Consider the following 13,243-nt stretch of genomic DNA (forward strand, 5'->3'; position numbering starts at 1 on the left):
ATAACTATACATGAATGTGGACAACCCATTGTCCATGTTCATATCTCCCTTGCTTCCCCATACACATATAAAAACCGGAATACCAACGTTTTTCGTCATCCCAATCTCTCTCTCTCTCTCTCTCTCTCTCCTCCTGAGCTCACTACTTAGTGCTGAAATGGAAAGTGGAGTGAAGAACACAAGTACTACTATTACTTCTTGTTCTTCTCAGCGGAAGAAATTAGAAAAGGATAATAATAATAATAATAATCTGTTTCATGTAATTCACAAGGTTCCTTCTGGTGATGGCCCTTATGTTCGTGCCAAACACGCCCAGGTTCAGTTTCTATAATTCATGGCTTGTTTCATTCCATCTTTTGTTATTATGATGATCATCATCAGTTGACTTCACCCACTCCTATATACCATCTTATTTTTTGATCTGTCGGATACCGATTATGATTACCTTAGAAGATATTTGAATTTTTTGATCAGCTAGTAGAGAAGGATCCGGAGACAGCAATAGTGTGGTTCTGGAAAGCTATAAATAGTGGAGATAGAGTGGACAGTGCGCTCAAGGATATGGCAGTGGTTATGAAGCAATTGGATAGAACTGAAGAGGCCATTGAAGCTGTTAAGTCTTTCCGGGGCCTTTGCTCCAGACACGCCCAAGAATCTCTCGATAATGTTCTCATCGACTTGTATAAGGTATACACACACACACACACATATATATATATATATCATCTTTCTTTATAATTAGGAGAGTATCCATATAATGAAAACATTAACAATAAAAAGGTTTCAAGAGTGATTATTTAAAGAATTAGGTGATTTTGAGTGTGTGCAGAAATGTGGAAAAGTTGATGAACAAATAGTGCTGCTAAAGCACAAGCTCAAGATGATATATTTAGGGGAGGCTTTCAATGGAAAGCCCACAAAAACTGCTCGTTCTCATGGCAAGAAGTTTCAGGTTTCCATCACTCAGGAAACTTCCAGAATACTGGTAAGTTATCACTCTTCATAATTTCTTGCATTGCACTTTGCTCATGTAATATCAATTTGCAACAAAAAATACAGTCCGACATACCTATATCATGATCCCAATCAGGGCAACTTGGGCTGGGCTTATATGCAGAAGTCGAATTTCATCGCAGCCGAAGTGGTCTACCGCAAGGCTCAAATGATCGATCCGGATGCCAACAAGGCCCTCAACCTGTGCCAATGCCTCATCAAACAAGCCCGATATGAGGAGGCTAATTTGGTTCTTCAGGATGTGTTGCAGTATAGGCTTCCAGGTTCCGATGAGCTCCGGTCAAGAAACCGGGCAGAGGAGTTGTGGTTTGACTTGGAATCCCAGCAACACACTGGCCCGTGGCTGGCAAGTCTCCCGGGCCTGAACGCTGAAGATGATTTTGTGGAAGCCCTCGAACGTGTGATGAATAAATGGGCACCTACAAGATCAAGAAGGCTACCGATATTTGAAGAAATTTCCCAGTATAGAGATCAGTTGGCTTGTTGATTTCATTTTTACATTGTGTTTTGTGTCATGTTAGTGGCTAAAGTTTGTGCAGACGGAATAGTGGATATACTGGTTGAAGATGTAAAATTCTTACAAAGGGAGATGCTGAATAATGATCCGGTATCAAGATAGCAGCTATGCTGTGTTTGTACTGATGTATAGTTGAGTCCGGATCTTCAGTTTGTATAATGGAAAACCATCTTTGTGACTTCAAATCTGAAATTGTAGGTTGTTCGATTTTAGCTCATAGATTTTACATTACAGTAACCATGATACTGAAAACCGTATATTACGTCAAGCTTCTATGAGATTTTGTACAATTATGAATACTAATTTGTTGTTTTGAAAATTATAAATACTTTTCCTAATAAGTTTTAACTTTAACTTTATTGTATCCTTTTCTTTTTCTTAAAGAAATAAAAAATAAAAAATAAAAACTTATACAAATTAAGTAATTCATTTGGTAATAATAAAAAGATGAATGAATTATATAAAAATAAAAGACTTATTTTGTAAAAGTACATATGTAACTTTCTTTTTGACAGAAATAAACATTTGCTTTTATAATTAGTATAGATACCAAATATTCGAAGAACTTATTGTAATTTACCCCAAATCAAAATATTGATTTGGTCTGAAATAATTATCACAAGTTCAGATACTCCAACAGATACAAAATTAGTGCAACCTCGGTAGACGGCATCATAATAAAGAACTTAATACTATGCTATAAGAATGGCCGTTAATTATTTTCCGTGCACCAACTGCACTAAAATTTACCTGGAGCAACAAACACAGCAAGATTTCAAACTTCATTGCCACAAATTTGACTCGTCTACTAATATATTCAGAAGATACAGAAATACAAACTATACACCATGTTATATGACAAAAGTACAAATTACAGCAAAGGGCAAAATGTATCACCAAAAAATTTTGGGGAGAGAAAGCTGAATATTTAAGTAATCCATCGACGACCACCTATTCAACACACACTAATGGCATTTGAATCCACCACAGACTGATAAAACTATTATCAGGATCAAGGCCACGATAATGGCAAGAACAATCAGCTTTATCTTCATGTTTTGCAACCACATCCTTCTCCTCATCTTGGTTCCTTGTGTCCTAAAATCTTGTGCCTGTGACAAATGAGCGACAGCATATGAAAAGATCAATTTCCCATATGCATAAAGAAAGCAAAAATATAATACCAAAAGAACATGCGGCGCAGTAAAGGTAGTGTGCCAAGCACAATGACATCCTAAAAGAAACAATTGAAGGAAGAAAGACATTAAACAACAACGATCTCCAGGTAATATAATTGACCAGGTGATGCAATTAGGTACCAGCCAGTAATCAGAGACCCAGCCAATAGAAATTCACCAATCACGACTAGGCCACACAGTTCAGCGTAACAAGTCAAAATTATAGATTCTAAAAATGTTCTTTTCATAACTGAGCCATCGCATCCGTAGTTCAGCAGTTACTTAATTCGAACAGTCGTACAGATTCCATTGCTTTAGTAAATCACATGTCAATAGGCAAATCAAGAAGTTCATGTTTTATAATTCATCACTAGAGATGATGAAAATAAAAACCAATAACAGACCTGAGAGCGAAGATTCTCAGTTTTATCCACCAGAAGCTCAATTTTCTCTCCACGATCAAGAACCTGTAAGGACAGAAGACTTGATACTGAATCACACAGCATTTACCAAAATCCTAAATTCCTACATTATAATATATAAATAGGACATTTTCAGGAGAAAATAAGAAATGGACCTAATTAAAACATAATTTACCTTTTCAATGTTTTCCATCATCACGCCTTTAACTTCTGAAACTTGAGCTTTCACTTTCGCAAGCTTACTGATCTCCTCAGGATGATCCACACAATACTGCATTTGCTCCTTCAATTTGGATCTAAGTTGTTGTATTTGTGCCAAACAAATTTACTATTATCCACTAAGAAAATTATTGAATCAGGGGACACTAAAGAAGAATTAAAACTAAAGAAGAATATTACCCAAACTCTCTGTTGAGGCTATTGGCAACAGCCGTAGCAGCCTTTCCACCACCGTATTTCTTGGTAAAATCATCCTTAATTCGCTCAAGAAATGCAATAGGAAGCTGTCTTCCAACAGATTCAACAGCCACAACACAGTATGCTGTCATTCAAAAGATTAATAATTAATCCAAGAGAAGAATGCTGTGAGAAAAGTTTAAAGTAGTCCGCAGAACCAGTTTACTGACTACATGGAATTAATTGTGATGTCCGCAGAAAAGTTAGAGGTAAATATTCTTACTCCAAAGCAAGAATCTATTTCGATGACTTGATGCCCATATCTTAAACATAACGAAAGAACAATCTAAAATTGACTAAAGAATACTGTATAAAGAGCAGTTCGGTAACATGAACCTGAGAGAGAGAGAGAAGGGAGGGGGGGGGGGGGGGGGGGGGGGGGGGGGGGAGGAAGAGGGGCTGCGGCACACAACATCAGTAAGTAACACTGCATGCCGACCCCAAAGTAAAATACAGATCCCAAACATGGTAAGCTAAATAGAAAGAGAAGTTAGTGAGAATCCTACATAAATTAATGAGTGGATATCTCCGTAGTTGCTATATGCTCAAGATGCACCATTCAGAATCCACAAACTAGATATACAGTACTAAAATGTTCAATATTCAAGAAGTCAGAACCAAACTAGATGAAGTCAATGAGGGTCATTCCCTCAAACAAAAGATTGAAATGATTCTTTGAATATCAAATTCTTAGCAATGTCAATCAGAAAACTCTCTTTTACTTTTAAACTAGTTCTTTGAGATTTAGCTCATTTAATCATTAAAAACATGATCCATAAAGTAAAACGAGATTACATCTTAGAACTTCAATAGCGATCCAGAACAAGAACCAAGTCAACCAAGATCTGACCTCATAACACAACGAACCAAAACTATAAAACAAGAAACCAAAAGTTCCTTGGCATCTTAAAGAAGGGGACATAAAACGAACCAATCTGATAGTTGAAAAGAATCAAACAAGAAAACAAGCAGATCAAGACCGGCGCCGCTTACTAAATCCATCCTCAACGAGATAATTGAAGGTGTGGCCATCGCAGTTGTAGGTGAACTTGTTGTTGGTGGCGGGAAGTTTCTGGAGGCACTGCGCGGCGATTCCAGTGAAGTTCCCGGTAAACTCAGTGTACTCCGCCAGGATGACAGTCCCACGCGCCACGAAGCTGTAGATCAACGATTGCTGCCCCATTTTCCACTCCTCTTTCTCTCCCCGATAAACCCTAGGCCAAGCCTCCAGGCGCAGATATATATCTATATATATATCTGTATTTGTATGTAAAAACTGTAGAACGTAGAGAGAGAAACTAGGGGGAAAGTGAAAGAGGAAACAAAAAGAGGGGAAATAGTTCGTATTTATATGGAGAAGTGTAGAGAGAGAAAGAGAGAGACGAATTTTGATTTTCTAGAGAGAGAAAGTGTGGAATTTACCAATTTTGATGCCCGTTTTCACTTTTGTGTGTGCTGTGTGCAATAATAAAATATGAAACGCTTAGAGGGGAAGCTTTGGTGTGAGTTGCTAAACGGCCCTTGTCGCTCTTCCCCCTTCGGAAATAACGGATAGAGTCAGACCACCACCCTCCCCTCCCCCCCAACCCCTTTTTTTTAGTATATATAATTTTATTTTAAGGTATACCTAAGTTTTTATTTACAAATTTCGAATATTTATAATTTTATTAATAAGACATACAAATTATGCGTATAAATTTATAATATTTTGATTTTTAAATAAATCTGATTTTAAATAATTCGAAAACAAAATTATAAATAATAGAGATTACAACCCTTCTCTCCTCGGAGATTGGGTGGAATTTCATGCATAACATTTAGTACTTTTGATATTTGCTTCTTTTTAACAAATAAATTATTCTGGTAATTAAAATTCATTGAATCTTATGATATTAATAAAAATATAGGATAAAAAATTATATTTACTCCGATTGACTTATTATTAATTACCTTGATACATCTTCACAAGTTAATACATGTGAGTAGATTTACTTTTAACATTATATGGGCAGTTTATTCACGGAAAGTTGATTTGATCTACAATAAGTTAGTAGTAAAATAATCGATGGTAAATATTAATTTTCGTTCAACTTTTTTATTAATATCAATAAATTCATTGAATTTTGACTAACTAAGGGGACTATTTGTTAGACGGAACCACACATCAAGAATACTAGATGTAATTTTTTAAAGTACAGAGTTTTTAAATTTAAGGAGAGAGGAGTGCAATTACCCTAAATAATAAAGCGTTAATTGTTTAATTTTTACTGATGAAAACGCTCCCTAAGTTTTGTATATGATGTACATTGCATAGAACATTAACAAGTATTTACATGTCTGAAAATCACGTCTTATCATAATCTCAAATTTAAAATAAAATAAATAAAAATAATCTACTGCTATACTTGTTTCTATATCATCTGAAATCTTTTATTATAAATTTACAGTATTATTTTAAAACCACGTGTATAATTTTTTTTTTTATCTTAAAGCACAATATAAACTGTGCCACTGAATTGTAACGGAATATTAAAATTAGGAACGAATGTGATGTTAGTTTAGACGTATTAATATTATTGCAAAAAATTCAGACATCTTAATATGTACATGTCACGTGTATAAATATGATATTATTTATTTATTTTAACATAAAAAAAGTATTATGCATATAATATGATTTAAAATAAAAATAATAATATTTTAATTATTTATTTGTGCTGATGATTTTTTTTCCTCTATAAGTATTTTAGGTGAAATAAATGTGGAAGGTGAGGGGGAGTTGACTTGTTATTTTGATGATTTAATGGGATTGAGACTGGAGCGGGGTTTCAAGTACTTATCAATCAACCTCCAACTAAGATACAAGTATATGAAAGCTGCCCAACTTATTTTGAGAATTTATTTACAATTACACCCCCTCTACAAAATACAAAATTATATTTTTCCCCTGAAAGTTTTTGAAATTATATTTATACCCCCTAAAAATTTTTACTAACATGTGCAACCTAAACTGACTTCTCTAAGCTCCCGACGAGATTGTCTAGTCAGTCCTAAAGCTAACCAGTTTATTTACTATTGTATAACAGGAAAAGCTCCAACCTATAAAAGAAAGAAACTGCACCACTCCTACCTACCCCCGTATGATTTATTTTTGCATGGTCCACACCCGACTCTCTTTCGTTAGTATTTAGATGAAAAATGTTGATGTTAGCCTCCAAAAAAAAAAAAAAAGAAGAAGAAATGATGTAAATTTTTTTTATTTTGTTACTCATTTAATATTCTCATGTATATATAGTAAGATTAACATCATTATATTTTTCACCTTATAAGTACAAAATTATTACATGATAATATTAAACGAAGGGTCAGATAAAAATTCGTCAAAACTCTAAAGGAAGGGAGTTATGTGTAAACAGTGAACTTTTAGAGATGGTATAGGTTTAATTTTGAAACTTTTTTAGGAGAAAGTGTAATTCATATTTTCAGATGAGGTCCAAGTCCTTTTTTATAAATATTTTTAGGTACCTATAACTTTTTGGTTAACTTGCAAACCATAATAAAATATAGTTTCAAGAATTAAATTGATTATTCAATAAATACCTAAATAAAAAATAAAAATATTTTACATGTTTGGAATTGTATTAATGCCAAACCTAATGAATAATGATGAGGGTAAATTAACTCGAACAATTTTGAGATTTGACATAATTACGAATATATTTTGTTATTTAAAAATTTACTAATACATTAATATTCGATAAAATTATGTAATCTTTGGATATAAATTTGAAATTATACATCATATGAGGTGGATGGAAAAATTTAAAAAACTATTCACCTAGTCTATAAAAAGATTTCAGAAAATATTTTTTAAAAAGTAAAATTAAAATTCATAGTCCACATTGACATTTTTGTCAGTTCACTATAAAAAATAAATAAAAATATAATGAAAACTAAAGGATTGAGCTAGTTGTTGCATGACTATTAAATTAGAAGGTATCGGTAATTAATTATGTCAAATTTTAAAAAACCTCCTTATAATTTACCCAAATAATTGTAAAAAGATGAATATTGAACAATCGACACTCATTGAATCAAAATGTATAAATAGATTAAACATGAAAATACCATCACATAAATTGCAAAGAATAAACAACGATTTTATTATCTTAACTTATAAAATCTGTACATCATGAAAAGTTATACATCGTTGATACGAACCCAACAAGTCAAAATGCAAAATATCATACAAAAACACTGGGCAATTATCCAAATCACAAAAGGTTGCTTTGCGCATCATGTTCAATTTGATTCATGAAAATGGTGGGAGTTCCATTTAACATTAATTAACTTTTTATTTTTAAAGAGCTTATCTGACTCGAAATTGACATAAATGAATATGTTTGTGTTTTTGCATGAATGTTGATTTTGCTCGAATTTCGCGGCCTCAAGAGTTGACCCTTCGACTAAATGTTAACTCCACCAAAATCGAGTAAAGTGTTCTTGAGAATGAAACAAGAACGTGATGCTCGTCGGGTGTGTCCCCTACAACGACCCTCCGACGCTCAAGTTAGTGATGATTAAGGTAAAAATGTGCGATTAATAGAAGATAGGTAGAAAAAACGATGATTCAGTTACCTCAAAATATAACATCTTGGGGTATTTATAGGGCCCATGTAAATACTGTTTTATGGGCCACATGTCAGCATCATATTGGCAACCATCCTCAATCGGACGCCTCTCGTTCCGAGGTCTTCATGCACGGTTTGGATCTGGGTTATGGGTTATCCGACCCGCTTCTCAAGAGTGCGCGGATCTGAAACTGCGCAATAACCCTTCGTCAAGGGTATTTTAGTCATTTTTCATAAAAAATGGGTTTTACCCATCAAATCTGGATCTTGAAAATGATGACAAAATTCAGGCAACTGTACAGAGTAAGTTCACATCCTCCACAACACGGACTTATCATATATAGATATGCGTGAAGCTCCAAATATGATCATATATAACCTCAAATTCTAACCGCTTATATCAGTTTTCATCTTCAAATAAACTCTTTATGTGGTTTTGGTCATCAAATTATTATTATTATTATTATTATTTTTTGACATTTTTAATCCTTCCATTAATAAAGCTGTTAGAAAATTTAAAGTAAGTTTTATTTAAAGAGGGAAAAATAGTCATTTTTCTTCTATTTTGTGGTATTTTTTAAGTATTGGTTCAATACACCAATTTTCTTCAAATTTAAAGAGAGAAAAAAATAAAAAAATAAATTTAAGCAATTGATTTTCTATATAATCTCAACGACGTATTGTAAATAATTTATTTTGTGTATAATGCAACATGAACAATATATGTTTAACTTAAAATATTGGCTTTATCATATTTATTTTATATATATTTTATCCAAATATTAGAAAAAATCAGAAAGAAAATTATAGTTATGATTATACAGAAAATTTGATGCTTAAATTTATTTTTTAGTTTTTTCTCTCTTGAAACTTAAAGAAAAATGAGTGCATTGGACAAAAATTTAAAAATACCACAGAAAGAAAGAAAAATGACTATTTTTTCTACTTCAAATAAAACTTTCGTAAACTTTAATGATTTTATTGACGAAAGGACTAAAAATACCAAATGAATCATAATTCGAGGACTGAAGTTATAATTTCAAATTATTTAAAAATTACAATTATATAAATAACTTTATTTGAGAACCAAAATTACAATTATCCTAATAAATATTCTACACATGTTTCACGAGTCAAATCTCCGACCTAAGTACATGACTCACCTACTAATATTTCTCCCGGCAGCTCTCCGATCTCGAGGCGAGTCGAAATATGCCGACAAGCAAACGAGTCGCCAGACAGGGTCCCCAAATAAAACTAATACTTGCAGTTAATCCGTCATTATCTGTTATCTGAATCCTTGATTTTTTCGACTTTCTTGCTTCTACACGAGAAGAAGGCAGTAGAAACACTGTGGGAAAAGCAGAAAAAAGAAAAGAAAACGGCAAAATGAGTAGCAGATTGACAGCATCCCCACAATCCTGTTCGGTATTTTCAATTCCTCGAATCCCATCGCGCGATAACCGTATGTTTCCGTCAAACCTCAAGCCTGTGTCATCTGGGTTGCGGAAATCTCCAAGTATCAGTTTGAGGTGTAATAGTACTGGTGATTCAGGTATAGCCCTTCTTCATCGGTTAATGTTTTCATTTTAATATAATTTAGTGGGTTGTTCTCTTTTTCTTGTTGTTTTATGCCCAATAATTGTTTTTGAGTTGACTTAGCACCGTGTTGCGTTATTGTCTGAGTGGAAATCTTGGAGTTGTGATTAGAAAACCTACGCGCAATGAGCTATGGATGTCGTTGCAAAGTGCAGACACATTGTACAGTTGATGAGAATGTAAGGTTGCATTGGTACTGTAAATTGTGGTGGGGAAATTAGTTTGTGTAGTATGCTATGTTTGTTGATTTGTAGTTGAATTTGTGATTGAATCCTCTGTTAAACGAATCACGGTGGACAAGGTCTTCGAGTGTGTAAGTCGATATCAACTTCTATATAAAATGCAGTGGCCTAAATATGATTTTGTGAAGCTTTTCGGGTGTGTTAAAGTTGAAGCTAATGACCCTTTGTGTTTTGAATTCGTAGAGTTAAGTCTCTTAGTGGTAGAAAGCAACAACAGGAGATCGTTTTACGTGTGTCGGAATGTGAAATTTCATTGTGTAGAATGATTTTGCTTTGCAGGTGTATGCGTTTTGTAGACTTGCTTTGCAAATGAATTTGAGAGATCAAGCAATTGAATATCGTAGGGGTGTTGAATTCATTAAGTTAGTTGTATAGTTAGGAAGTGGTTTTGGCCATATAAGTGTAGGGATAAGATTGCCAGTTGCAGAATGATGCTTTTCGCATTCTTCTTTCAGTGAATTTATCTCAGAAACCATGTGCTTTATAAGCACAATTAGACTCGGTCTAATGTTTTCCTTTTAACGTCATTGTGCGTAAAAACGTTATATGTTTCTACCCAATAGTAGCTTGGCTATATTGCCTAACTGAAATTCTGATTGATCACAATTATTTCTTCATGTTTCTTCATTTATGATGCGAGTAAAATACCATCTTTTGCAGGTGAGAACGAGAGCAGATCTGTTTTAGATGCATTTTTCTTGGGGAAGGCTTTGGGAGAAGCACTTACGGAGCGAATAGAGTCAACTGTGGGTGAGATTCTCAGCGTAATTGGGAGCCTGCAAGCCGAGCAGCAAAAGCAAATACTAGAATTCCAGGTATGTAAAACCCTGTTGTACTGGTAAATGTGATATATTTAATAAGAAAATGATCTATCTTCATGTTTTACTAAGCATTTTGGACCATGTTACCAGCTTCATCCGGAACTAAAATTCTCCACGAGTGGATTATGTTTTATTTACCTGAGAAACCTCAATTGTTCGAGGTCAGTGTCAGATAGTTTTCATCTGTGGGAGAAAGAGTCTCTGTCACCATTGTAGTCTTTCCAAATGAACATTTTGGTTCCTGCTTATTGTCTTGACAGGTGAAGATTAGTTAGTCATCTATCTATATTCCACTGCTGCTTTCCTGATTTGGTTGATTGGCTAGTTGCCTTATTACAATTTTGACTCGAGCTTTTGCTTATTGTTCTATGATAGAATCGTAAGCATCCTGACATGAAGTTATGCATCTGCAGGAAGAAGTGTTGGAAAAAGCTAGACGAGCCAAAGAGCAAGCCTCACGGGACGCTGTGGAAGCGCAAGGACTAGTTTCCAAGTCTACTGCGCTTGGAGTATCAACTGTTAACAGTGTTTTAGAAACTACATCCACCGTCTCTGATTCTGTTATCTCCGCTGCATCATCGACACAGAAGCCCACCAATGATGATCCTTTTTTGGGGCTACTAAATAAGAATTGATCATTAGTTGTATCCTTGTGGCAGTATGTTCTCTATGTATCCCAAAACAGTAAATTCTTCAAAAATTGGATTTGATCAAACTCAAATTCATATACTTGTTGGATTGATTTAAAGTTTCAGAAGAGTGACTATTTACATATAGAATGTAATAATACTTGCAATATAACTGAGTGTTGATAAATTTAATTTTATGGCCTCATAGTGTACTTGCTTTGCTGTAAGACGGGGAGGTATAAGTTATGCAATATATGAATTTCGTGTCACTACCAAAGAAAAAATAAAATCCCACAAAATCACGGTTCACTATATTTCTCGTTTTCTTTTAGGGAAAAGAATTGATTATTCATTGTCCAACTCTACTCCAGAAGGCAGCTCGAATCTGTTTTTGTTCCTCTTATCAGCCATGCCATCCTGATCGCCAGTATCCATGGCAGACACCTTGATGTAATCAACCTTAAAGTCATAATCCTCATTGGCATCATGGTCCATTGCAGATGATTGGTTTTCCTTCTTCCGCCTTCTCTTCTCTGCTTTCCTCAATTTGGCGTTTAGCATGCCTTCCTCTACTGGCAGATTTGTCCTTTGCCACTGTATTTTCTTCTTGAGATTCCATGGACTGGTCGTCACCTTGAGTGGGAGCTTGAGGCGCTGCATCATCCTGCATGCATGGATTACAATAAATCTAAGGTGCGAACCAAGAGAATCCTAGATAAATCCAATTTAAATTCATATCAAGCTAATACCACAGGCATCCCACTTGTCGAACAATAAAATCACATTACAATAAAATCATGTTGATTTCAGAGATCTAGTATGAGAATTAAAGATGAAACGTGGAGAGTTCACAAACCTCAAGCGCCATCATGTCAAAATTTGAAGGACAATTCGAAGGAACTTCTACAGGATTGAAGTCATTGACAGACTTCAAACTGCCTATAAATGAAGATTCACCACCATAGACTTCATCCACATTGAACTCCTTCCCCAGTTCGGTGACAATCTTTGCCTCGGAAGGCTCCTCTGCATTCCTATTGGGAGGCATGGTATGTGGAATTTTACCTGCAGGGTAAAAACAAGAAGTGAACTCCAACAACACCCAAGCTAAACAGACTCGAAAATTTAAGTGGTCAACTGAAAGATGGAAAGATAAGTGATACCTTCATTCCAGTCATGCAACACAATCCTCGCAGCAGCATCAACATCTACAATCCCACCCTTTTGAGCTTTCCCCTGACAGTAGCAACTTTCTGAAGGAAGTCATCAACAGAATCAAAGCTTGGGACCCTGTATAGTGTTACCAATATTCTCTCTGGACAAAGCTTGAGAATGTTCTTAACTGTATCGTCAAGAAACCAGACAAATTGTAAGCACACAACTATGAAGATACAGTAGTAAATAAGTAGCAAAGACAGAGATCTAGTGGCACTTACCAGGACCAACTGGATCACCCAATTTTTCAATTCTCTTGCAATTTCGAAGAGCAATAGATGCATCATAACAGACGAAAAAACGGAGAGGCAAAAGGGCGAGTGGGTAGGATCGAGGATATGGATTCCGGTCGGGTGGGTCCACTGTTGGAGAAAAAGAATTGAATTTGTTGGGGTGAGAGAGGCTCGAACTCTCGACCTCAGGATCACTCAGAAGCTATGAGACCTACGCGCTAGCCAACTGCGCCACCACCCCCGTTGTTGACAGGAATTAAGTTGATAAGTTTAAATACTTGAATAT

At 34.8% G+C, this 13,243-nt stretch overlaps 4 protein-coding genes across 5 annotated transcripts; 2 read left to right on the forward strand and 2 right to left on the reverse strand.

Moving 5' to 3' along the window:
* Positions 89-1,743, forward strand: LOC105165716 (protein SULFUR DEFICIENCY-INDUCED 1). The gene is made up of 4 exons (XM_011084817.2): positions 89-316; positions 475-687; positions 830-985; positions 1,091-1,743. Exons 1-4 carry the CDS (start codon positions 158-160, stop codon positions 1,499-1,501), a joined length of 939 nt encoding a protein of 312 aa, XP_011083119.2. The 5' UTR covers positions 89-157; the 3' UTR covers positions 1,502-1,743.
* Positions 2,283-4,909, reverse strand: LOC105165717 (vesicle-associated membrane protein 721). The gene is made up of 5 exons (XM_011084819.2): positions 4,581-4,909; positions 3,531-3,672; positions 3,307-3,427; positions 3,114-3,176; positions 2,283-2,643 (listed from the first exon to the last, which is right to left on the reverse strand). The coding sequence occupies exons 1-5, from the start codon at positions 4,768-4,770 to the stop codon at positions 2,497-2,499; spliced, it is 663 nt and encodes a 220-aa protein (XP_011083121.1). The 5' UTR covers positions 4,771-4,909; the 3' UTR covers positions 2,283-2,496.
* LOC105165718 (uncharacterized protein At4g13200, chloroplastic) lies at positions 9,354-11,565 on the forward strand. 2 transcript variants are annotated; one of them, XM_011084821.2, is made up of 4 exons: positions 9,354-9,773; positions 10,720-10,874; positions 10,971-11,140; positions 11,294-11,565. In XM_011084821.2, exons 1-3 carry the CDS (start codon positions 9,608-9,610, stop codon positions 11,094-11,096), a joined length of 447 nt encoding a protein of 148 aa, XP_011083123.1. In that variant the 5' UTR covers positions 9,354-9,607; the 3' UTR covers positions 11,097-11,140; positions 11,294-11,565. The 2 variants fall into 2 exon arrangements, with proteins under 2 accessions (XP_011083123.1, XP_011083122.1); XM_011084820.2 differs by lacking the exon at positions 10,971-11,140 and having other exon boundaries at positions 9,358-9,773.
* On the reverse strand, positions 11,357-13,150 carry LOC105165719 (guanine nucleotide-binding protein-like NSN1). The gene is made up of 4 exons (XM_011084822.2): positions 12,946-13,150; positions 12,673-12,851; positions 12,366-12,574; positions 11,357-12,173 (listed from the first exon to the last, which is right to left on the reverse strand). Exons 3-4 carry the CDS (start codon positions 12,555-12,557, stop codon positions 11,994-11,996), a joined length of 372 nt encoding a protein of 123 aa, XP_011083124.1. The 5' UTR covers positions 12,558-12,574; positions 12,673-12,851; positions 12,946-13,150; the 3' UTR covers positions 11,357-11,993.

Source organism: Sesamum indicum, linkage group LG6 (assembly GCF_000512975.1).
Source record: "Sesamum indicum cultivar Zhongzhi No. 13 linkage group LG6, S_indicum_v1.0, whole genome shotgun sequence".
NCBI lineage: Eukaryota > Viridiplantae > Streptophyta > Magnoliopsida > Lamiales > Pedaliaceae > Sesamum > Sesamum indicum.